This window comes from Onychomys torridus, chromosome 8 (genome assembly GCF_903995425.1).
Source record: "Onychomys torridus chromosome 8, mOncTor1.1, whole genome shotgun sequence".
Lineage (NCBI taxonomy): Eukaryota > Metazoa > Chordata > Mammalia > Rodentia > Cricetidae > Onychomys > Onychomys torridus.
The window spans coordinates 72,413,001-72,439,004 of NC_050450.1; the positions used below are offsets into that span (position 1 = coordinate 72,413,001).

General features: G+C 38.8%; 1 protein-coding gene across 6 annotated transcripts in view; it reads left to right on the forward strand.

Moving 5' to 3' along the window:
* Acaca (acetyl-CoA carboxylase alpha) overlaps nt 1–26,004 on the forward strand; it is a 273,401-nt gene that overhangs the window by 138,848 nt on the left and 108,549 nt on the right. For 5 of the 6 annotated variants that reach the window (XM_036195670.1, XM_036195674.1, XM_036195675.1 and 2 more), the window contains 9 exons: nt 727–851; nt 5,708–5,821; nt 6,981–7,094; nt 8,041–8,130; nt 9,639–9,757; nt 19,991–20,014; nt 22,566–22,709; nt 23,491–23,587; nt 24,802–24,909. In XM_036195670.1, coding sequence (XP_036051563.1) covers nt 727–851; nt 5,708–5,821; nt 6,981–7,094; nt 8,041–8,130; nt 9,639–9,757; nt 19,991–20,014; nt 22,566–22,709; nt 23,491–23,587; nt 24,802–24,909 — 935 coding nt within the window. The remainder of the gene's footprint in view (nt 1–726; nt 852–5,707; nt 5,822–6,980; nt 7,095–8,040; nt 8,131–9,638; nt 9,758–19,990; nt 20,015–22,565; nt 22,710–23,490; nt 23,588–24,801; nt 24,910–26,004) is intronic. The other variant, XM_036195671.1, reaches the window with a different exon arrangement.

Here is a 26,004-nt window from a genome sequence, read left to right on the forward strand (position 1 = left end):
TATGCATGTTCCTGTGTGTGGGTATGTGTACCTATATAGACGTGAAGACACCTGCTGGTTAGAAATGCCATTCACTTCTTTTGTTACAAGGTCTCTTGTTGGCCTGGAGCTTACCAATTAGATGAAATTGGCTGTCTAGCAAGTCCCAGAGATTTTTTTCTGTGTCCACCTCTCCAGCTCTGGGCTTACAAACATATATCACCACGTTGGGCATTTTTATTTGGGTCTTAGGGTCATACTCAGGAACTGGTGCTTGTGAGGCAAGCACTGTACCTGTTGAACATCTTCCCAAACCTTGACATTTAATTTTTAAGCACCAGAACCTTCTTTTTTAAGGAAATTATTCCAGGAAAACAAATACGATCATGAAGAGAAAACAGTGGAATTGGAGTTACACCCTTCCCACCTTTATTTTAAAAACAGATCTCTCTCCTTTTAATTTTTTAAATAAAATCAAGACCCAGAGAGGTCCAGTGATTTGAACAGTGAATTGGTAGTGGAGCTCAATCTTGAACCGGTTTACACTTGGGTTCCTATGACTCTCGGTCTAGTGCTCCTTTGAAGGCCCACATGCTCGTTCTGTCTAAATCCCTCCAAAAGAATCCTGAAGGTGTTTCTTCTCACTGCTTATCAAATGAACTACAGGCATTAAGAAACAATCAATAGCATGTAAGGATGAAGCTTCATGTATACATGGTGAGGACCAGTTTTCTTTACCACTTGCAGGCCACTACGACAAATGTGTGTTTGCCCTTCGGGAAGAGAACAAAAGTGACATGAACACTGTACTGAACTACATCTTCTCCCATGCTCAGGTCACCAAAAAGAACCTTCTAGTCACAATGCTTATTGTGAGTATCAGGTTTGTTGTTTTTGCTGTTTCCAGAATTTAAGGTTGGTTGATGTTATGCAAAATGTGTGTGTGTGTGTGTGTGTGTGTGTGTGTGTGTGTGTGTGTGTTTTCTGTCTGTCTCAGAACAAAAGCTGCTTTCTTTTGCAGTTATGGTAATCAGAGCCTGGATTGTGGGTTAGCAGTTGCTCAATGTGAAGCAGTGTGTAACAGTTAGGAAGGGACTGTTGTGCATAGGATGTGTACAGGAACTGAGCTCTCTTAGCTCTACTTAGGAATGCCTGGCCCTTCCCAGTTTCTCTTGTCAGCGTGACGGCAGCTCTCTAATGCAGTCTCCTCTACCCAGTGTGCTGCTGCATTTTAACTCTTGTTTACATCCAGCAGTGCAAGCACTGGTTCCCGTGTCAGCAACTTAATAAAACGTGAGAAATTTAGTGTTGGTCTTCCCCTCCAACAAAACAGTTAAATGTATTCAGCATCGTTGTTGGCCTTTCTGCTTTGATTTGCATGAAAATCTATGCTCAGAACAGTGTGTTGTAGTGACTCGGTCCTTTTGTCCCTTCCTGACTAATGCAAGGATTAGTAGAGGATGGGAGGAGGGAGTCAAAGTGGCACCTGGGAGTTGGGATGAGATGCATTTGCCTCTGGTAGGAGTTGGCAGAGCTCGGGGTTATGTGGGTTTCGAGTTGTCCACTCCTACTTCTTCCCGGCTGAGCTAGTGTGCAGTGTTTGAGAACAATAGGGCTGCTTTTAGAGGCCCTTCTCGACGGCCAGCCTGTGAGGATGGGACCCGCTGCTGCACGTTTGCCTTGCTAGGGACTGAAGTACATCCACTCCCTGAGCTCCCTTTCCCTGCGCTCTGTGGGATGAACATTCTTGGTACTTTTAATTCCATCATTTCTTCATGGAAGGGAAAACCCCTTATAAATCTTCACTGCCATGTTTGATGTAATACCTCAGAATGACAGGAAATGGTCTTCCTCGTGTCACTGGTTGACAGCATTCCACTCACTCAGCCGTCTGCCTCGCCGGTTGGTTCTATCAGATACAGCATTTTTTAAGGGAGCCACTTTAAAAAGCGTGTCATAGGGGGGTTCATTACCTTTGCTACCCTGGAATGGCAGCCTGGTGAGGAAACCAGGCCTTTGAGATGGGTGGAAATACTATATTAGCACCAAGTACTGTTTTAACCTTCCCATGAGATAGCTTTCTGCAAAAAGTTTATGATCTCTAACAACTTCCTGTTTGTTTTGCCTCAGAAATCCTCCTTTCTTCTTCAAATTTTAATGGGAGGATAGTTAATTCTCACTTGGAGAAAGTCAAGACTTTCTGGAAGAAAAGGGTAGTGATTAGAAAGCAGAAGGATCTGTCAGTATGGGACCAAAATGGGGCTGGAATTTGCCTTTATAGGGAGCTAATTATGGCAAATTTTTCATCTTATTATGATTACCTTTTTAAGAACTTAACAGTTTTCTGCACTAAAAATAGACCAAAGCTCAGAATCCTTGGAGCAGCAGAAGAGTAATGATCGTCCAGGACTGTCGCTGGGTTTCTTAAATTCTAATTTGTAAGATATAGGGGCTCGGCTCGCTCCTTTTGCGGAGTGATTGTAAGTAACGCTTGCCTTAAGAATCTCATTATTGGAACACGGAGCCATATTTCCTCTGAGAATTCTGGAGTAGCTTTGAGCCGGGGCTGTTCATTTCTCAAGTAATCACGCTGGTGTGATGGAGAGAGAAAATGGCAGCTGTTCGGAGCTCAGGCCTTCAATTTTCTTCAGAGTCCAGTCACTCAAGTGTGTAATTACACGGGGGTGCTGCAGAGGCGTTGGGCCCTGTCAGAGAACCGGTTTGAGGCTTTGCTTGCTGCTTTTCCCAGTCAGGACAGGCAGAAGCCAAGAGGACCCTGACTTGCTGCTGTTTTCCCCCACCTTGTCATCTTGATTATTTCTTACCTGCATGGATAATGCCCTAACTTTCTTCATAGCAGGCTGAGCTCTGGCAGCTGGATTTACCCACTTCTCTATTTGAGCATCTTCACTTCCTCTTTTCCTCTAAAATCAAAGCAAGACTTAGTAAGCTCTAGCCTTACAGCTCACTGACTTCAAATATTAATTATTTTTACCTTTTAAAGATTTTGAAATCAAGGGGTTAATTGTTATGATTGAGCTCAGGGCCAGTTAGCAGTGACTTATATAGGTAAGGGAAAGGCTCAGATGGTGCCCCTTTCCAATCCAATATTTCTGAATGCCAGGCGTATTTTCATTTTTAACAGTGGCCTGCTGCTCCCCTCCCCCACATCTGCATTAGTGGTAGTAGCCTGTAAGAGGCATTTTTAGATGTTGGGATTCCTCTTTCTCCAGGTCTTACTGTCTTTTTTACAGATGTCATATGGTAGAATTTCAGTTCCCCTAGCTTGTGTTTTCCTCTGGTCACCTTTCTTTGCTTACTTTGGTCTCCTGATTGATGGTTATGTGCCCAGCATTCCAATCTCTGCTTTCTAGAAGTAGGAATGTTGATGATGTACTTTGCTGAGCCAGATGATGACTTCTGGGCCTTTGAACCTAAGGGAAAGAATCAAGAAAATCAAGTTGCACCAATGGAGAGGTGCTGTGCTCCTCTGCAGTTGTTACCATATGTTGCATAGTGGTAACTTGCCCCAAGGACTGCTAAGCAAATTTCTATTGAATAGACTTCTCCAGTACTTTCGTTCACATGAACATGCTGTGTGTGAAAACCTCTAATTTGATTCAGACAGAGCATATAAAATACAGACTAGTTCCTTTCCTTCTTTCTTTTATCATGACAACATGTAATCGGTCCACTGTGTAGGTAAAAAGAAAAATCTTAGAAATCTCAAATTTAATAAATGTTCAGTTTCACTTCTGTTGCTCCCATAAAATACCTGAACAAAAAGCAGCTTAGGGTAAAAGGAGTTTATTTTAGCTTTCAAGTCCAGGTTAAATTCCATTTTTGTGGATAAGTCAAGGCAGGAACTTAAACATCTAGTCACATCACAAACACAGTCGAGAGCAGAGAGAAAGAAATGCACGCATGTTTACTTGCTTGCCTGTGCTCAGCTTTATGTCTTCACTTTTACACAGTTCAGGACACCCTGCCTAGGGAATGATGAGCTGGGTCTTCCCACATTAATTAAGATAACTCCCACAGATATGCCCATAGGCAAACCCTGTGTGGACAACTCCTCATTGAGACATTCTTCCCAAGCGATTCTAGGTTGTGTAAAGTTGACACTTTAAGCTAAATCACACTGAAAAAAAGGTATTTTAGCAACTGACTGATAAACTTTATAGCATCTTTCTCAGGAAGAAGCCTTACTCAGCTAAATGGTAAGTAGTTAATGTTTCGAGGGTATTACATCTAAGGCCTTATTCCTTCTGTTTTGAATTGCCTTTCTTGAGGCAACTAATGCCAAAGATGCTAAGATTGTATTTGACTCTGTTGGGCTTTTCTGTTTATTAGTTGTGTAACTTTGGCCATGGATTGCTACTTTAAGCATATTTATTGTATTTCTGAAATCCAAAATATTTCTTAGCAAATATCTAGGAGGAGAATAAAAGCAAGAAATAACTGTGTTGTATGGTCTTGACCAGGGATAGTCAATAGTTTCACTTTGTTCTGCAGACTTCACCAAATGACTTAAGGTTAGCTGATTGGTTATTTAAATGAACATTTTTGTTGTTGGTTTTAGGGTTTCTTTGTGTGCTGCTTTGTTTTGGAAACACATCTGTTGACATGGTTGCCCTCTGAGGGTATTGTTACAAAATTTGACAGAATGGAGTGGTAATCTCGGGCTTTCCAGTTGCCCAAAGGAAGCTTAGACAGACTGTGTCTAGGGCCATTAGTATCCTGCTGAATGTTGTCACTTAGTATGAGGGCTTCTTAAGAATACTGTTTCTTCCAGGATCTTAACACTATGTCTGGATTGAGGCCAAAAGAGTGTTGAAAAGTTACAGATACTTGAATGGAAAACTTCTAAGTTAAGAAAAACTAATACAAATGGAGTTCCATCCAAACTAAATTTGATTTTGGCCTCTGAGGAGGTTTGGTTTTTATGCTGTGTCATGGGGAGCCCAGGAAGATTGTCAACCTGTATTTGTGATGAGATTTTCAGTTTCCCTTCTTTGCTTATGCCTAGGATAGGTGGGGGAATAAACCACTGAGTGTTGGTTGTGTAGTGAGAATCTAGTGTTAGAAATCATTTTCTCACATAATTTTAACTAGAAGGTCAAGAATGTTTGAGATGTCTTCTTCCTAGCATAATGGTGTTGAATATTCCAAAAGTGTTTGCGTTGTGACGTGGAAAGTGTTATGGGTTTTGGAAAGGGTGTTTGGGAAATGCATGTCTATCCCAAAGGCCAAATGTCCTATGTTTTTTTAAAAGATATTTAGGATTTATTTTTATTGTCTATGAATATTTTTGCCTGCATGCATGCCTGGTATTTTCGGAGTCCAGAAGAGGGTGTCAGATCCCTAGAAACTGGAGTTAAAATGGTTAAGAGCCACTATGTGGTTGCTAGAAACCTAACCTGGGTCCTCTGCAAGAGCAGCAAGTGCACTTAAGTGTTGAGCCGTGCTCCAGTCCCATGTTTTCACTTGTACTTCTGTGATAAAGGTCTAACAGGGATAAAGAGTATCCCTGAAATGAGAAAAGATAAGTATGGTACAGAAATTCTTCCAGCAATGGCTGATGGGCAAGGGGGGGGGGAGGTTGGAGAACAGCAACAGTGCTTATGCAGCTCAGCAGTAGAGGTATTTCCTTTCCCTATTTTAGGTTCTGTCTACCAGAGGATTTTTGTAATATAAGCTTGTATGTTCCTTTCCACTTAAACACTAGGATCAGTTGTGTGGACGGGACCCTACGCTTACTGATGAACTGCTAAATATCCTCACAGAGCTTACTCAACTCAGCAAGACCACCAATGCTAAAGTGGCCCTGCGGGCACGTCAGGTAAGAACAGTTATTGTTAGCTTGGAAGAGTGGTATTTCTCATAGTTTGGATGGTTTTAGACACAGTGCACTTTTACAAAGATAATGCAATGGTTTCACCTGATAAAGTATTTTTTAAGGACAAAGGACATGGTTAATGTTGGGTTTCTCACATTATAAAATACTGGTATTGTCTTCTATCTTCTCTGCCAGACCTCACTGTAGTAGTAAGCCACGGTCAGGTGGAGAAAAGGAAACTGGTAGAAGGAAATGAACTCAGTATTTTTTACTTCCCAGAGGGGGCTTAGAGACAGATGAAAAGTTATAAGTATATAGAAGATAATCAAGTGTGGAAAGCAGAAAGATAATGACTTGAATCTTAGGCCCTAGCAATGGGGACAACCCCAGAGAAGTCCAGTTAGCTTCACCCTGTAGTCCTCATTTCCATTCCAAAAGGTTTCGGCAGGGAAGCTGAGAGTTGGCACTCCCTTTGTGTTTTCATTGCATGGGCATTGACAAGGACACAGCATTTGAAGCTGCTCAGTGACCTTCTGCTTTCTCTACAATTGTATCCATGTCACTGAACTCCTCAAAGTTATTGAACCTCTCAGTGACCTGCTGAGGAGATTCAGGTCCTACTGACTCTCTGTTTGTTTGTGACACTGCTTTTACATTGTGCCCCTCACATGTGTGGTGTTAGTTCCTGATGCCTTCTCTTTGGTGCTGAGTACCTGGGGCTGTCAAAGCAGCTTTTCCTCTCTTTCTGCTGCAAGGTTGCAAAAGGCTAGCTATACTGCATTCACCTTCCCCACGGCTGCTCCCTGCCAGACCTGATTCCCAATTAATAGCTAGTCATGCAGTCCCCAAGACTAGCAGCTTTGCAAAGGTAAATCACATGCACTAATGGAACTTGATTGAAGCTATTTGCTCTCCCTTCCCCCTACCCCTATGGGAAATTGTCCACAACGCAAATCATGGTGAGAAGTAACTGAGATTCAGTATTTGGTGGCATTGACTTTATGCTACAGGACCTAGAAGTTGTTTTACTTGGTGTCTGTTTTATCTTTGATGCCTGCACTTACAGATTTATATTTATTGCTTTTGTATCAGGCAGCCTAATAGGAGCCTAGAATAATCACTCCCTCAGGAACTTATGCCTCTTCTTTTGCCTTCACTCTAGGTTCTTATTGCTTCCCATTTGCCATCATATGAGCTTCGCCATAACCAAGTAGAGTCTATCTTCCTATCAGCCATTGACATGTATGGACACCAGTTTTGCATTGAGAACCTGCAGGTATTTATAATAGCCCCTTCCTACCACTTCATATTCCTGTTCTTTTATTCCCATAAGCATATTTCAGTTAAAGATTTCATAAATTAATTTGACTTCTATGTAATGAAATTTTATTCCTTGAATTTTAAAAATGATTTATGTTTATTTTTTTCATAAAAATATTCTATGATTATAGCTTAGCTTTAAAAATCAAATGGACCTTCTTTGATAGAAGTGTCTTATTGAAGTCTATCTTTTGAAAGCATTCTACACCAGAATTAATTGGCAGCATTATTTGATTTCTAATGCTTGAATTAGATGCATACATAGATGGTTGTTCCTCTTCTGGAGACAAAGCTATTTAAATATCATTTAATTTTAATTTTATTTTAATGCTTACTATTACACTTTATAAAAAACCCAATTTTATAAGATTATTGGATAATTTTGCTACAAATGAAGGACTTCAACTATTTTTTAAATAACATCATTTTCTCAGGGGTGCCTTTGTGTTTTCGTCTTGGGAAACCAGGATACTCTTGTTATGACTGGCCAAAGGAATCTTCATACTTCCTGTAGGATTTCCTCCTAGGGAACCTAAAGCAGAAAGAGGAAGATTTTTATTATGTGGTTCATAGTAGAAATCTAGGGTTTCTATTAGCTTTCAAACCTGGAATTTCAGATAGTGGATTATTAGGCCATATTGAGGAAGTACAAATAGAGGTCTGAAGTGATAATATTCATAAGCACTTGTACTGGCATATTATTGATACATTTTAATAAACAATTCTGAGAATTTTATGTGTCTGAACCCATCTAATCCTCAAGGCAACCCTGTGGGACAAGGTGTTACTATGTTCTCCATAGTAGCTGAGGAAGAAGAACCAGTACTGTACATTCATATATGGTGCTCGCCAACAGAAGTTTTAGGTCTCACTGAGTATGTCAATATCCTTTTGACTTTCAGAAACTCATCCTATCGGAAACATCTATTTTTGATGTCCTACCAAACTTTTTTTACCATAGCAACCAGGTGGTGAGGATGGCAGCTCTGGAGGTGAGTGTTCTGGTCTGTGACCCAACCTTCTCCATGGGTTTGCAAGAGTTTCCTGTCTGATGTCACACCCCTGTTTTCCCTTGGTCTTCTCTCCTGGGCTGGGTGTTTACCTACTGTTTTATCTGCATTAGTCACCTGCTTCCAGTCTAAAAACAGGGAGATAGCTGCCAGATTTTTCAGTAGTCTCTTCTTTCCAGATTTTTGAATTTTCACATTTTATAATGAATTAAGACTCACAGTATAAGTGAAAAGTATTTGGTCGATCCACTTATATTACCTTACTATGAGCCAAATTCTAGTTATATAGTGTCTAATGAACTGTGGTTTAGGTGCATTACTTTTCCATCTAATCCTATAGTTTTATAAAGTTAAAAAACATGAGACTTCAAGTAAGGAGACTTGCCCAGAAAACACAGATTTAAGCAGAGGAGTTTGCATTTGAACTCAGGGCAATCTGACTCTAAAGACTTTTGTGTTGCACCACAGCGCACTACCTCATTAAACACAAAAATTGCAGACCCTGAATGTTTCTATAACATTGCCAAGTTAACATATTTTGAAAATGGGAGGGAGAAGTGTTTTCAGTGAATTCATGTAATAGAATATCACATAGTCTGTTGTTAGCTTTCTTGGCTTATTTTTTATTTGTATTCTGTGGGTAAAATATATAGTTTCCTACTCAATAAATACCAAATATTTGAAATATCTTGGTGTTTTTCCAGGCTTTCATGTCATTTAAATGAGATGTCTCCTTATATGCCTCACATGCTGATAGAACCTCATGTAGCATGTTCTGTGTGTGTGACAAATTGACTATGAAGTGTGGGAGGGTAGACTGCTGGGTTTTGCTGAAATGTACTCTGTTGCTGTTTCTTTAACTATTGAATCAAGTTAGTGGGTTTGAGATATTACATGTTACATTATGCCTCATTGCTTTTTTGTGTAGTTCAGGATGGAAATCCTTCAGAACTGATTTGGGGCAGTAAGATTAGTGGTGGTGGTGGTGGTGGTGAAGATTAGTGGTGGTGGTGGTGGTGGTGGTGGTGGTGGTGGTGGTGGTACAAGATAGATTAAAAAGTTGAACTTGACCTTGATTTTATGTTTTCCCTCTTTATTCCCAAAAGTAGCCTGGAATCATCGTCTCTTATTTTTCTCACTGCATGATTTATCTTCTATTATGCTAATGGATTACTAGTCATAGTTCTCTATGCTCTGTTTTGCTAAAAGTAGAAACATTCAGTGTTTAGGTTAGTGTGAAAGATTTACCATGTATCTGGGTATCCAGCAGAAGCAGCCTCATTTTATTTCACTATATTATAATCATGGGTAAAGCATTAAAACTCCAGCTTTAACAATTAAAGCAAGGTGTTATGTTCAAGGCCTTGGGCCTCTCATGGCAAACTGTCATCTCTATAACAGATGTGTCTCTTCAGGATTTTTTCTTGGTCCAGCCATCCTCTTCATTTCTGTTTTTGAAGTATATTTACTGAGGATTACTTTTTAAACAGGTGTATGTTCGAAGGGCTTACATTGCCTATGAACTTAACAGCGTACAACACCGCCAGCTTAAGGACAACACCTGTGTGGTGGAATTTCAGTTCATGCTGCCTACGTCTCATCCAAACAGGTGAGCTTGAGCTGGTATATACACTGGAGCTAGCCAGTGGCCTAGTAAGACACTGTTAAGGGAGGTACTAAATGACAATTCTTTGCAGCAAGAAATGTAAATAAACAAATGGATAGATTTGAACTGAGAGAGAGGAGCTTCTTGGTGCCTGTGTCTTGATCTGGGGAGATGTAGCCTGGTTCTAGTTAAAATAGATAGTTAGGGTTTTCCTGTTCATTCTTGCTCATATATGTAATTAAAGAACACCCTTTCTCCCTTCTCCCTCCCTTTTTTTTTCTTCCCTCCTTTTGATTCCTTGTCTCCTTTCTCCCATGAGCATTTGACTTGCCAGACCACCTTGTACCCCCACCCCATACACATACTCTAAATTAAGGCAGCAGTTAAAACCGACCAGAGCGCTGTGTACAAGTTCTGCTTTGTCACGCACTGACTATGGGTTAATCCACCTGAGCCAGTCTCCTTCTCCCTTAACACTGTCACCTGAATTTAACAGTTGTAATTCAGTAGCGCCTTTTTTTTGTTTTTTGTTTTTTTGTTTTAAGTCACACTTGAGAGCCAGACTTCTTAAATATAGATTAGTTACTTAATTGGCCATCTAGTTCCATTATTCTTCTCTTCCCAAGTCCTTTAAAATGTGCATATGTAAATTTGTTTTGCTTTGGGTTTAAAATAAAAATAATTTATTTATATATCCATTAAAAAATATTCTGTGGCAGTGAATTTCTAAGAATTCCAAGTCACACATATGATCATTCCCTCCTGTGTTTTTATTCTTTTTAGTAACACCACAGGAAATATAAATACCACAGCCAATCGTACTCTGCTCCTCTCCATTTCTTCTTTATTGCCTTTGGTTCTTCGCTTGGTATTACAAACCACTATGTCTTTGGGGATCCTTAGTTATAGACACCAGAAATGGTTTTGTTCTGAATTGCCACTTCACCCAAAGCAATAGAGCCTTTCTGGAGACAAAGAAGTCTGTGCTGAGACTTTTGGCCACTGGATGCCACTGTTGATCCAGTAGAGGTCGGCAATGAACAGAGGCATCTTCAGGAAAAGTACGTCTCTCCTTTGTCTCAGAAGATCCTTTCACTTTTCCACCTCAAAAAATGTCTTGTGGCTGGCAGAGAAAAGCATATATACTTGATTTAGCAAGCATCTCAGTGCATTTTTGCCTCCATGGATTTCAGAATCTCATTTTCTAGAAACAAATGGTTGTCCTTCATCGAGCAGTGAAGTACTTGTGGCAGTAACGGGCTCGGCACTAGGTCTTTCTTTTCCAGCGTTCCTTGAATAATTGTAGAGAACTACATGCTATACTTAATGCTCTGTAATTCTCAAGACAACCTCCCTTTCTTCCTGCTTTCTCCTGCCTCTTTCTTGTGGGCAGTGATTTGTAGTCAGCCTACAGGGCTCCTTCTGATTTCCTTCCACGTTGCTCCCCTTGTCTTTGTAAATTGCTCTCACCCTGTCTTACTCTTCTTTTTATGTGTGTGTGTGTATGTGTATGTATGTATTTGTGTGCAGACATTTTTCAGGAGTTGGTTCTCTCCTTCCACCTTAGATCTGGGGATTGAACTCAGATCAGGTTGGAAATGCTTTTACCCTCTGAGTCCTCTCCCTGATCCTGCCTTTCCATTTTGAGACTACGTGTCCAGTTTGATGAAAAAGAGTTGAATAGAAATTGAAAGTAATGCTGAACTGTTTTGGTTAGAAGCCTTATTTACCTTTCTATGTGAAGGAAGTAAATCTTGGTTAGTCCTGATATGGCTTTAAAATGGTTTTGTCCCTCCCAACATCCATAATGTATCTACCCCTGTGGATAAAGCCAGGTTTGAAAAGAAATATAATCTATAGGTTCTAAAGTTTTCCTTGACTATGTGTGTAATTGTAAAGCTGCTGGAATGTTGTCATTATTAGTAGAAATAGTATTTATGTAGATGTGCAAGTGAAGATAAAAGCAAAATAAAATAATCTTTGTGAAAATTGTAAATATCAGCTGGGGAGATAGCTTAGTCTGTAAAACGCTTATCACACAAAGATGAGGACCCAAGTTTAGATCTCCAGCACCCATGTAAAAACCAGGTACAAGGCATGCATTTGTAACCCCATTCTGGGGAGAGAGAGACAGGCAAGCATGTGTGTGTGTTTACACCTGAATGCACACACACATATACACACCTCTCCCTATAAAATGTGTAATTTATTTTTAGCTCTAAAGCCTTTCTTTTTGTTAGTTTAGGGTCAAATGATTACATTTGATCACAGAATGATATATGCAGTTTCAGAGAATAGCTTATTCAGAAAGTTATAGATCTGCAATTTGATTTTATATTTCTTTATAAATATATTCAGAATTATAACCTTATTCTGATACCAGTTGATGTATTACAATTCAATTTTGATTCTATCCATATCAGATTTGATCAAATGCTATTAAGTAGGCACTTGGCTTACCATGGAGCAGCCCCAGGCCACCCACATTTCTGACTAATGGACTACAAAGTTGGTGGTCTCTACAGTCTCTTCAGTTTAATAATTTGGAGAACTTAAGCACCACAATCTTATTTGTATCTCTATTGAAGTTTTGTTGTTAAAACAGCTCTTACTATGTAACCCAGGCTGCGCCCTCATTTCACAGTCCCCCTGCCTCAGTCCCCTGAGTGCGAGGGTTATAGTTGTGCCTTGTACTTTACTTTAGTTTTATTATAAAGAATGTATCAGCGGGTTGGGGATTTAGCTAGTGGTAGAGTGCTTGCCTAGCAAGCGCAAGGCCCTGGGTTCAATCCTCAGCTCTGGGGAAAAAATATATATATATCAGGACCATGCAAATGAAGCATATGGAGGAGGTCTGGGAGGGCTTTAAATGCCTTTTTTTTCTGCGGAATCAAGGCATACCATCTTCCCCTTCACAACACTTTAGTGTATTCACCAGTCAGGAAACTCCAACAAGCTTGTGTCAGGTTCTTATCAGGATCTCATTTCATAGGCATGATGGGACAAATGATGAGACAGATCATAGGCCACATGAGTGCACTCAATCTTCCCTACCCAGAGGTCAAGTTAGCACAAAGCCCTAGCCCTCTAACCATGTAGTTGGTGTTTCTAGTGACTGACCAGCTTCTGTCTGGAGTCACCTCTTAGCATAAGCTCAGATGGGATGCATGAATAACAAAATACACTCTCATTGCTTGGGAAACTCCAAGGATTTGGAGTCTTTTTCCTGACAACTGAGAAAATAGCTGAAGACTCACAATAAACCTGTTTATCTTTTTGAAAAGCTTAGCTAATTTTTCTAACTCCAATATTTTTTCTTTCATTATGTTCTAAGGATTATCAAAATTATTTAAGGGGTACCTTTAAAAGAACACATATTGGTGTCCTATCCCTGATTCATTTTGGATTAGAGTCCTGTTGTGACTGTAAAGTTCCTCTAATACTTCAACATGGTATAGTAGAATCTAATGTAAGTCACATATGTAACTTTAAATTTCCCATTAGCTACATTTGAAAGTACAAAAAGAAACAATTGTAATAACATGTTACTTAAATCAATATATATTAAATACCTTTTCAGTATTTAACAAATATTATTAATGTAATATTTTCTATTTCCTTTTTTTTTTTTTTTTCCTTGCCAGAGCTGAGGACTGAACCCAGGGCTTTGTGTTTGCTAGGCAAGCGCTCTACCACTGAGCTAAATCCCCAACCCCTCTATTTTCTTATTCATACTTAGTCCTTGAAATTCAGTTGATTTTACAGTTTATATTTAATTTTAAATATAGCATATTTCAATACAGACTAGTTGCATGTCTAGCCTCCCTGACCATACATAGCTAGTTACTGCCATACTACTCAGCTCAAATCTAGACCAAAATTTAATTCCTTTTGTTTTACATTTATGGTATTGTCGCTAGGAGAGGGGAGCAGAAACACCTCTGAGATTGCTATTCTTAGTAGTTATAGGAATTATCCATATCAGATACAGATTTACATTATAACATTTTATACATACTTCAACAATTACTCTGTTAACATAGAGAATGTAGAATCATATATCAATGCAAAGCAGGTTATAATCTTTTATCCCAAGTAGGGTTAACAAATAAAAAATTATTTGGAAAGAAATGCTTTCTTTGAAGGGCAGGTATCTTTTTGAGACAAGGCCTTAAAGTACAACCTAGGTTGGTCTGGAACTTACTGTGTATCTAAGGATGACTTTGAACTCTAGTTCCTCCTGTCTTCACTTCCTGAGTGAAAGGGTTACAGGCATGCTGGCTTGAAAATGCACATTTTATTTAACCAGTTACTTTTGCATTTTCTTTCCATTTAGCACTTTGTTAGGAATGATTTTGTAATCTGTTATAAGTAACAGAGCCATGGTGTTACCTGCTAGGATTCCCATTTCAGTTTTTGACTATGGATTTGACCCCCATAGGTTGGAGTAGAACATGGATCTCTGTAACCTGACAGCAGCAGTGGGTTTTGCTGTTGTTTGTTCAGAAAACTGCTACCGATGCCTTTTGTATTGAAGGTCTACATTTTGTTAGGACTTGTTTAGATTGTTGGAACATCTAACAATGTTCAATTTGCAAAAGCACATTTATAAATGAATAGGGCAGCTCTAAACAAGGAAAGATTCCTTTTTAGCACACTTGGTTAATTAGCTTAGTAAGTTTCCATAAGACTTTTTTCTTTAAGATTCTATTTACTTTTATTTTATGTGTGTGGATTTTTTTGCCTGAATATATTTCTGCATCATGTCCATGCCTGGTGCCCTCATAGGCTAGAAGAGGTCATTGGATCCCAGAAACTGGAGTTTTAAATGATTGTAAGCCACCATGTGGATGCCGGGAATCAAGCTGAGTTCTTCTGGAACAACCTCTGAGCCATCTCTCTGGTTCCCTTGATGATTTTCTTTAAAAAGAATGCTAGCTCTTTGCTAATCCCTGTGATTTCCTTCCTCATCCTTACTAGGCATCCTTTATTTGGCGTGCCAATTTCTTCTTGAACTTAATCACAATTCCATGATTTTCTCTGGAACTGTAGTTTCACCTTACTTGGCTTCCTCTGTGTTGCTCACTAGAACATCCTGTAAAGTTAGAACTTTACTCAGAGATGTCCCTGGTCTGGAGTTATCTTTTTCTTCTTATTCCCTTCTCTTGAACAGTAACTAAAGGGAATTTAGAAGCCTGTAACACCTGTCTATTTTTGTATGTTTCCTTTAAACAAACAAACAAAAAACCTTAGAATTTAGATTTTATTTACTATTGTGTATAATTTTCTTTGTGTCAGTTTTAATTTTCTTAATGCAGGTATAGTTGGGACAGCTTGTCTACTTCAGGGAACTAATTCTTAGATTTTAGAGTCCATGAGCCCAACTCTTTAGTGAGTTCAACTAATTTTTGACATGGATTGATCCTAGAGTGAGACTTTATCATTTGCCATTTTTCTCATTTTGAAGCTTAGGATCTAGAGCCTGAGGTGTGTTTGTATCTGTCTTTCCCCTACTCCCACCCCCTCGCCACTCCCCTCTCCATCCCTTTCCATTTCTGAAACCATGGTATCATTCACCAGTGCTAAAAATGCCAAAACCTTATTATACTGAACCATTATCTTAATGCCTTTATTTTTGACAGTTTGTTAGATTATTTGATATTAGGATTTTAATTAGCCTTGGACATATTAAATGTCTCAGAATGTGGAAACAAGTTCTTCAGTTACTCTGTGTAATTAAAATTCTAAAATATAGCTACTTTATACAAATCTTTCTTAAGCACATTATGCTGTAAATTCTGTGACTGCATATGGTTCTCTATTATTGGCAGTCTGGGAGTATAAAATTTAAAACTCAAAATAAACTTTGTAACACACAGTAGTTAACTTAGGCAGTTTTTAAACTTATTTTATGATTCACATAAGTATCAAAGTTGATGCTGGAGATGAAGGTATATATACTTGCTGTATATTTCCATATATATTTTATAATGTGTGAGGACCTATTGGTGTTTCCACCTATTTCTTAGATAGAAATCCATGCTTTAATTAAATTGGGTTACACTGCACATTTTTTGGTGTTTGTTCACTATATATCTGCCCTTCTGTGTTAGAGTGCTTTAGCTCATGTACTTTGTTTTTTCCATGCCTTACGTCCAGAAGAGGTTGGCTGTTTTCTTTCCTGATAACATTTTGTTCATAGCTGGGTTTAGTGGTTTGGCACTTTAGGTGTTCAGTTGTTGGTCAGTGGTGTCTAGACCTTCTTTTTATTTGTGAAGAAAATTAGAAATGAGAGGCTTTCCATGTGACTAATCAGCAGCCTGCCTTCATTCTTGAGAATGATGATAATCTTTGACATCCAGAGATTAGAACTACCTTTTGGATTGTACTGAGACACTCAAAAGTTGTCCAACTTGTAGCATTTTTAGCGGTGGGAGCACTTGATTGTAGTTAGCAAGCTAGAATGAGCTATAAATAAATGTAATCCCACAGTGCTTGCTTTCTTCATTCCGGGTAGTCTACTGGTAAGATGCAAGCATCTGGCAGAAGAGAAGATTCTCAGCAGGTTTAAGTGCTTACCAAGGTGCTTTCCTGTGTTCATGGCTCAACTTCTAGCCTCTGCTATTTTATTTTGGCACTCAGGACTTGTAAGATTGGAGAGTTGAGTTTAAAACTCTCAATATATCATTAGGGTAGCCCAAGGTCCCTTCTTGTCAGGGAAGAGTAGCTGATTCCAGGGGGGAAGGAAAAGCAGAATCCAGGGCACCTGTAAATCCCTGTGGGTTTGTAGCTAATTATACAGCAGGCAGCAGTAATGTACTGTAACCCTGTTGGCTTTCCTTTTTCAGGAAGAGCACAATCTTCCAACAGAGCAAAGAAGGGGCTTTGAAGAGGTTGCAAATGAATGAGGCAATGATCATTTTATTGTAAACTCAAGCTTTGCAATGAATCAGGGCATCTGAACTGTGAGGAGATTGGGGAGGGACACCAAAGGAAATTTGTGCTTCAGACATGTTTTATAGCTCTTGATTTGGATTCTTCTGCTGAAATACAGTCACACAAGGAGACCACCACTGGTCACAGCCAGTCAAATTGCTCTTTCTCCTGTGGTACTGTTGTTACTGGCTGCTAGTAGGTTACTCAGCCGCCCTCTTCTGTTTCTGCTTTGCTGCCTGATTTCAAAAGAATTGCCCAGTACTGGCTTTCAGTCTCAGCTTGATGTAACCACTGCTGGTTGGCATGAATTCCCATCATTCTCATTAGGGCTCTTTTTTCTTTTTCCTTAAGTTAGAAGGCAAAATAGCTAGGAACACATTTATATGATAAAAGATCTATATAGGGCCATCTAAAATCAAGCAAAATGAAATTCAGCTGTAAGGGGTTGTATATGGCTCAAAGAACTTGAAACTGTCAGAGAAGTCAGTGTTTGTTAAATTAAAGAGGACTCAGCTAGTACAGCACAACTCTGACTTTGCATTCATACAGGATCCCTAGCCATTCCAGGTTGGCAGGTCAATAAAATTGGAGGGAACTTAATGCCAGAAACTTCTCCTTTAAAGTCTATATTGGTATGGAGTGCTAGCTTCAAATACAGAGATGAGAAAATATAAGATGTAGATTCTTATTTGTGGCACCATATAGAGTGGTATCTTTGGAGAAGATCTACCTTGTTGCACAGTTATCATATCTGTAAAATGGAACTAATTTAAATTACTAAAGGGAGAGTCCAGTACTTACCAAAACATACAAATGGAAATTCAATATAATAAATGCTTTGCATAGTATAAACAGCAGATTTTAGAAGTTAATAACCCATTTATTTAACTGTAATATCGTTGATTGCCTTATCAGAGATGGCGTATATGCAGCTGAATGTGGTAAATCTTAATTTTATTTTTAGCTAAGAAATGGAATATTTGACCTATAGGCAATCTCTTACTTTTGTGTAAGCCATAGATGTAGACATCTAGTATCTTAAAATATTGTGTAGCAGGGAGTGTTGATTAAATTCTTAAACTGATATGATAGCTCCTGTATAAATAATCCTTAAGGATATGGCTAAACATTGGCCTGTTAAAAGACAGTTTGGCCTTTCTTCTTATTTATGACCCCCAAATTCTTACTCTACCAATGGGGATAAATTGGCCAAAACTTACCTCTCCCACGATTGATTTGGAGCTGTTCTTTTTAATTAAATGATGATTTGGGGAGGTTTTTGCCTTTTTTTACCCCCACTTATGTAATTCCTATGACTGAGCAGCAGAGGGCTCCCTATGAGAGCTTGATAATTGCTGGTGGAGAAGATTAGCTTTTGGTTGGTGTGCTTTTTTTTTTTTTTTTTTTCCCTTAATTTAAACCTTATTCCTCTGAAAACTATCCTTCATCCTGTGAAGATGTCCTGAGGGGCTAGGTTAGCGACAGAAATAGTGAGTTAAGAAATTGGTTAACAGTTGACATTGTGCTGGTTCTTAAACTCTGCAAACCCAGATAAATGGATAGATAAATCCTAGAGATTGCTTTGGTTATAGGTTTCTTCTCTCTCAACTGGGTTCCTGGTAAGAGAACCACTGTGCAGGTGGCCTCATTGTGTCTTTTACATCACAAGAGTTAAAGCACATTGGTATTCTTTTAACCACCTGCAGTAAGTTTTCTGTTTAGCTACACCCAGCTCTGCTGTAGAATCTGTGCATTTTGTGTATTAGTGAGGGCCAGTGCATTGTAATTAAGACTCTGATAAATAAAGCCCATTCTCCTAAGTGAGAGCTCAAGGAATCCAGACACTCGAGTTTTACACTCCGAGTAGCTCTTGTTGTCTTATGAGCTCACCCTGAAACAGGTTTGATGCAAAGAGCATCACTGCTCACAAATCACACAAGGTGTACAGTTTGTGTACAGTGATATGTCACAGCCTTTTATTTATATGGCCAGTTCAGACTATCCTGCTCCTTTCACTGTCATGGAAAGTGCATCATTTTCCTTCCTACACATCAGCAGCACCACCTGGTATGTTCTGCCCATTAATACTTCTGTGTGCCAGAAAACCCCAATAAGGATTCAATACTGTTAAAAGACTGTAAGAAGGTTAAGATAGCAACTAGTCAACTCCCTTAAAGTACCCCTAAATTATGGGTGATATCCTTTTGCCATTTTAACATTGAAAGTAAGAGTTTTTAGTTGATTCATTTTCTGTTTGGAAATATCTGACATCAAAATTCTGAGAAATACTTTCAAATACCAAAGAGAATTCAAGAATCTTGTCTTATTTCTCCTTTGTGTAGCTTAGTCTGTTTGTTTTTTGTTTTTTGAAGACAGTGATTCTCTGTAAAGCCCTGGTTGTCCTGGAACTCACTCTATAGACCAGGCTGGCCTTTAACTCAGAGATCCTCCTGCCTCTGCTTCCTTTAGTTCTGGGATTAAAGGCGTGTGCCACCACTGCCTGCCTCAATCTTTCTTTCTTTGGTTTGGCACATCTTTTATAAGGAAGTTAAAACTAGTCAAAGTTAAGTACAGTTTTATTTATGAAAGGCCTAGACTTTTCAAGCTAATAACAATTAAAAATAATTATCCAACATTCATTTAATTACAGAGTGTTAGTTTTAGCAAGTTATATCACACTAGTAGTATAACTTAGATTCCTCAGAAGTTTCAGTGCTTGTAAACTCTTGTGCCCTAAGATAACTGCTGCTTTTAGAGAGGAAGAGTGTGGCTGAATTTCAGGGTGTCTGCATCATAGATTCATTTCCTTAGAGGAAACTGTAGGTACATTACATATCCTAGAAAAACAAGGCAGGAGGAGCTATGGAATGTACTTTTTATTGCTCCTTTATAATAGGAGCATGCAATAGTCTAGAAATTTTGTCAGGGATCATATTTCATGTTGCAGCTTAAGATAGTGTGCCATATAATATAGCTTGACTTTTTTTTTTTAACCAGTCCATGTTTTACCACTACTCCACATTATTTTTTTGTAATGAGAGTTATTTAAAAAAAAAAAAAAAATCCATAGTAAATACATCTGGACCCTTTCCTCAACAGCTGCTGTGGTGAGGTAGGTCAGGAGGATGTCTCTTTGGAGGCACCCAGGGGGTTGAAGGGTAATGAGCACTTAATTATGTCTGCTGATGCCAGGGCTGCTAAACTGGAGCTCCTGGTGACTGGTCTGTATCTACTCTGACAATTCTTTTATTATGGCTTTCACTAACCTATCAGTAACTAACTGTGGTTGTTTAATTACAGAGGGAACATCCCCACGCTAAACAGGTACCGTATGTTTAGTTTCTTTTCCAATTAAAAGCACCCTCCCCCAATAACTTAAAATAGAGAAACAAGGAAAAAATGATACTACAGTCAACAAGCTAATGTGTTATCTTCTGCTAGGGAACCCTTGCCTTCCCCCTGGACACACTGAGTTGCTCTTTCTGTTCAGAAAACATGTCTTCAGCTGTTCCAAAAGTACTTGAAAAGTGTCAGTGAGGCAAAGACCTCATTGAGCTCTGTGTGAGAGGGAGTTTGTCAGCTGATGTTCAGCATTGCTGGCAGCATCTTGCTGAGTTCTCATTACAGCTGAGACTTTCAGAGGAGAAACCCTAAGGTTACTCCTAGCCTGGCAAATTGTTCACAGTATTTTCAATTTTTAGTTTCTCTAATTTGCTTCTCTTTTTAGAGGAGTGAAAATCCAGAAATAGCTGATCTCATGTTTCATCAGTTTGTTAACTATTTTTCTAAAGTGTGAAAGTGTTATGATTTAAAAGTCATTTTATTTTATACCTGTAAGATTATCATTGGAAAAATATATTAAGTTTTGTTACATTGAGCCATGTGAAGAAGTTTCTGAGCCAATATATTTGAGTTATACTTTAGTGTTTTGCGTTTCTCTGGCTTCCTCGGCCAAGCAAGATCACATGCAAGTTTGAGAGGATAGCAATTCTGATTAGACTAAACCACGAAATGCTAAAACAGTGACAAGTTGGTGGCAAATTCTTTGTAGATGCTACATGTGAAAATATTTATAATCTTACATTTCTTTCTCTTCCTTTAAAATACTAAGTAACTAAAACAAATTATAGCTGTATAACTCTATTTCAATGTGAAAAAGAAAAGAGTGTGCTTTTGTAAGCCCTTGGTCTTCCCTTAGAGAGGAAGCTTGGTTCAGTTCTGCCAACCTTATCTGTTCTGGCCCACAAGCGTAGTGGTAGAAGGAAACTGAATCGTGTATCTATTTCCCATGGGGTTCCATCAAGTGAAAAAGAGATTTAACCCTATCTTTGCCACAAACACAGCCTGTTAGCTTATTTAGAGGGGCTTCCCTTTAAATGTTATGTGGAACCATTTGTCTCTTTCCTGTCTAATAATAGGCAAGTAGAAAAGATGCCTCACAAACTTGCTCCTTTGATAAGTATACTTGGTGATCCTAGAAATCCGGATAATAGCATTTCTGAGTTATTACAGCTCAGAATCGCAGTTTCTAGTGAGCACCATGTGTAAGACTTGCTTGATATGTACTTCATTTGTTTGTTTCACTCATGGTATCAATGGTTTCCTCTTTCAGTCTGCCTTCTATTTCTTAATACTGTTGAAAGATGAAGTTCCTATTGCCGTCATTTACCAAAAGAATAAAAACCAGGAGTGTCAGTCTCTTTAGTCTGTGTGAGCAGAATCCCCATCCCATGAAGCATCTCATTGCCTTTTATAAATATGATTTTCAGTGGGGCCCAAACCTCAAGCTCACATTGCTCTCTCTTCCTCCTGCAAGATTGCAGGTGGTGTTCTTCAGGGAGATTTTTAAATAGTTTTCCAAAGTGCAGGTGTCATCATCTTGCTCTGAACTTACTTCAGATCAATATGCCAGTAATGTGTGAGACAAATCTTGGAGGCATCCTTTAGCTTGGTCCTTCCTAACAGGCTGTCCTGATTGGTCATTCATTAATACCTTATGATATTATTTATGAGTGCATTCTGCTGAGATGCATCAAAGAATATTCATATTCATTATGGACTTAGATTGGACAAATCAATTCAGTTCTCTTCAAGCATCTCCATTTAGCAACTGCTTGTCATGCTTACACATACTTTGAGACCAATGCTCTGCCTTTGTATCTTGCTAAAATTTAATAAGGCTTTCAGTGGAGATATTTTTGCTCTAGTAAAAAAATGTTTAAATTTAAAAAGGAATTTTTGCAATATGGGTTTAAACTCTTTATAAAAGGGGAGAACTATAATCAATAAATATCTGTCAGTCTACCAATAGAAAGGGTAAATACCTCAATAAAGTTACTTTTGAGGACGTCTATTCCATAAATAACTTGCTATAATTATTTACTGTATCACTTCATTCTTCTTAACTAGAATTACTGTTTGATATTTATAAAACTATACCTGGGAATGTTTAACCTATTACTATTCCTAAGTAAAAAGTGTCTTAAATATTGAATAATTGCAACTAATTTGGCTTGCCTACTTTTTTTTTTTAAAGGAGAAAAGGAGATGGGGAAGATGCAAGATGGTTTTTAACTCCTATGTACTGCTCATTGTGTTAAAAACTACCATGAAACCCTTGGTAGTCCTTAGATTTCTATGTGAAGAACTTTTGAAGTGATGAAAATATAGTCCTGGAAAATTCAAATGAAACATGAATCTTGCTGCAGCCTCATCCATAGTGGGGGAAAAAACAAAAACAAAAATAAACAACAACAAAAACCATCTGCTCTGCAACCTGACCCTACATGAAAGTTTTCTCCATATTTCTTTTCCCTTTTGTTAATCTCCCAGTCATTGCCCCTTTTCTAATGAACATTATTGAATCACTGTTTAGAATGTCCTTTGCCTCCAACCTCAACCACTATGGCATGACTCATGTAGCTAGTGTCAGCGATGTTCTGCTGGACAACTCCTTCACTCCACCTTGTCAGCGGATGGGCGGAATGGTCTCTTTTCGGACCTTTGAAGATTTTGTCAGGTAAGGCATAATCAGACTGTGTCTGTCTGTTCAAGGGCAACCATAGACCTCTAGTTTGGGGGGTGGGGGTCTCACTTTTCTGAAAAATAAAGCTTCCCCTGAAGAGCTACAAGCTAGCCAAAGAGATACAGCCTTCACTGTATATGCCCTCAGAGAGATAGATATCTTTCGATTTCTACTCCTCCTCCAGACTCTCTCAGCCTCTCCATGCAGTGTAAAGCCTGGTCAAGGAAAAAAAAGCAACAAACAAAATCATCTTTTCCTCGGGAGCTAACAGAAGAAGCTGTCTGCTCTGTGATGAGTGAAATGTCAGGAGAAATTAAACACAACACTAGAGTGAGCCCCACTAGAGACGATACATCTTTTGATTAAATGCATTCAGCATCTATCTCTTGATGTATACTGATGCATTACCCTAGGGGGAGGGGTAATTACATTGGCCTGTCACTGCTCCAGTCCCGGGCTCCTTCTGTTACTTTAAGAGCGATGATGACAGCACTGCACATATCTTACATATGAAAACAAAACAAAACCAAAAAAGCTTTACATCATTTTTAAAAGAAAAAATATATATGGTTTATTAAAGTTTAAACAATCCATCCTCCTAATTTCTGCCACTTGGTGATATTTTGCATGTCATCTCTAGCTACTGGTATTTCTATTCTGCTGACTGTTGAGCACACTGTAGGGTAGATTATTCTTTTAGACTGAGCTACCATGGCAGCATTAGTTTCCTGTCACTTGAGTTTTTATTGTGGATGTTTCTCTGGTGTTTTTTTAGGATCTTTGATGAAATAATGGGCTGCTTCTGTGACTCCCCACCCCAAAGCCCCACATTCCCAGAATCCGGTCATACATCACTCTATGATGAAGACAAGGTATGGTACTCCCTTTGGAAGACTACTTTGCTTTTTTAGACATGGGACTTACTTGTTTGTTTTGGTTTTTTGGTTTTTCAAGACAAGGTTTCTCTGTATAGTCCTGACTGTCCTGGAACTCACTTTGTAAACTAGGCTAGCCTCGAATTCATGGAAATCCATCTACCTCTGCCTCATAAGTACTGGAATTAAAGGCTTGTACCATCACCATTTCCATACATGGGATTTGTACTATACTGTATCTTTCTGACTTTGGAATTGTGTAGCTGAATTTTTCCTGTGTCCAGCATGGTCCACAGCTGCTCAGAGTGGCTGGGCTTAGAGCCAATGAGGAGGCAGAACAGGAAGGCAATAAAGGTGCAGGTTAAATAGGAAGAGGCTATTTTGGGAAGCTATGGCGACGTGGTGAGCTAAGGTTAGTTGGCGGCTATTACGCTGATCTCTACAGCATGAACCCTTGTATTTGACCCTGTGTTTCTTATTTAATAAGACTCTTTAGAAATTCGTCTACAGAATGGTAATTTTTATACTGTGCTACATTACTTGATTTTGTATGTTTCTTCAAAATACTTTTTATAATAAATGGGTAAATTCCAAATTTATAAATTTTATTAATTTTGAAGTCTGTAGTGGAGAATGTGTTCTATTATATGTATATCCATTAGAGCTGCCTCTGGGTCTCCTAATGTTGCTTTAAAGATTTCTTTAGTTTTTGGAGTTCCCATGCAATGATAGCTTATGTCTTTCATATGGTACTAATGTAGTCCTCAGGAAATGGTGGACTTGGACATTTTGTTTTTAAAGGTGTCTTTTTATTAAATCCCCTCCTTCAAATTTCTCAGTAAATGAATATTCTGTTCTTTTCCTCCATTATTTTCCCATGATTTGATAACCTGTAAGAAAGTATAGTAAGTGGGACTATGTTACAGTGCTTTCTTTCTCTCATGTAGATTGTTTGACTCCCATTTTGCTGGAGACACTGTGACCTTCAAGTTTATTTCAAGATTTGAAGTCATCTCGAACTACTGCCTTTGATGTCTTACATGCTTTTTTTAGCTCTGCTGTGACAATTGGGCAGTAGTTTGAGTGTGTTTAGTACTATTGAGTAGCAAACCAGAACTATAGGTATATGTTTTTGTTCTACTAGGTACTGACTTCTTCCAGCTTCTGTAGCAGCCTCATAATCTTCTTCTGTTTGTATTCTTGGGTTATAGGTCCCCAGGGATGAACCAATACACATTCTGAATGTGGCTATCAAGACTGATGGTGATATTGAGGATGACAGGCTTGCAGCTATGTTCAGAGAGTTCACTCAGCAAAATGTGAGTCTTTGATTGGGTAAAAGGCGGTGGCGGCTCTTCTCTGCTGTGTGCATCAGAGTCTTCCTTTCATCAGTTTCTGTTTGTAAGGTTGTTTTTGTTTTGATTTTTCGAGACAGGGCTTCTCTGTGTAGCCCTTGCTGTCCTGGAACTCACTCTGTAGACCAGGCTGGCCTCAAACTCACAGAAATTCTCCTGCCTCTGCCTCCCGAGTGCTGGGATTACAGGTGTGCACCACCACGCCTGGCTTACTTGTAAGACTTTTCATTGATTGTCTTTTATCGTAACTCTCAAGACCATGTTTTAACTACAGGAAGAAAATTTCAAAGTAATTTAATTATCTATAATGAATATCTTTTTATGACAAGACCTTAGATATTCAGATGTTTTTAAGAGAATATGTTTTCTAATCTCTCCTAGAGCTTCAGTTTTGAACATTCATTGTTCAGTCTTAAACTCACTGCTGAATATATTCCTTTGGTGACAAGATCCATATGTGCCCAACTCCATGCAGGTTCTTTCTGTGCTCTGTCTCCCCCAACCCCTTAAAATATTTGCGATACTTCCAGCTTCCCTTTTGATTTTGTTGTTGGTGTCACTTGAGCGTGATCACATTGCTATCAAACTCCATACTTAATTAACACTTAGATTCTCACCATTTTCATCACGAGTTGTTTTTCCTGTCTCTCATGTGCCCTTCCCTCTCCCTCAGTTCTGTAGGATTGTATCAAATTTCACCTCCTTAATAGGACTGAATAGCTAACCTAACTTCTTCTTTTAAATTACTACTTATTCAGCATACATGCATACATACATACATCATACATGCATATACACATACATGTATACTTGAGTGTGTGTATGTGTGTGTGTGTGCGCACACATGTGCTGTGGGATGTTCTGTATGTTAAATGTGTTGCTCTGATTGGTTAATAAATAAAACACTGATTGGTCAGTAGCCAGGTAGGAAATATAGGCTGGACAAGGAGAGAAGAGAATTCGGGAAAGTAGAAGGCTGAGGCAGAGAGATACTGCCAGCCGCCACCATGACAAGCAAGATGTAAGGTACCGGTAAGCCACAAGCCATGTGGCAATTTA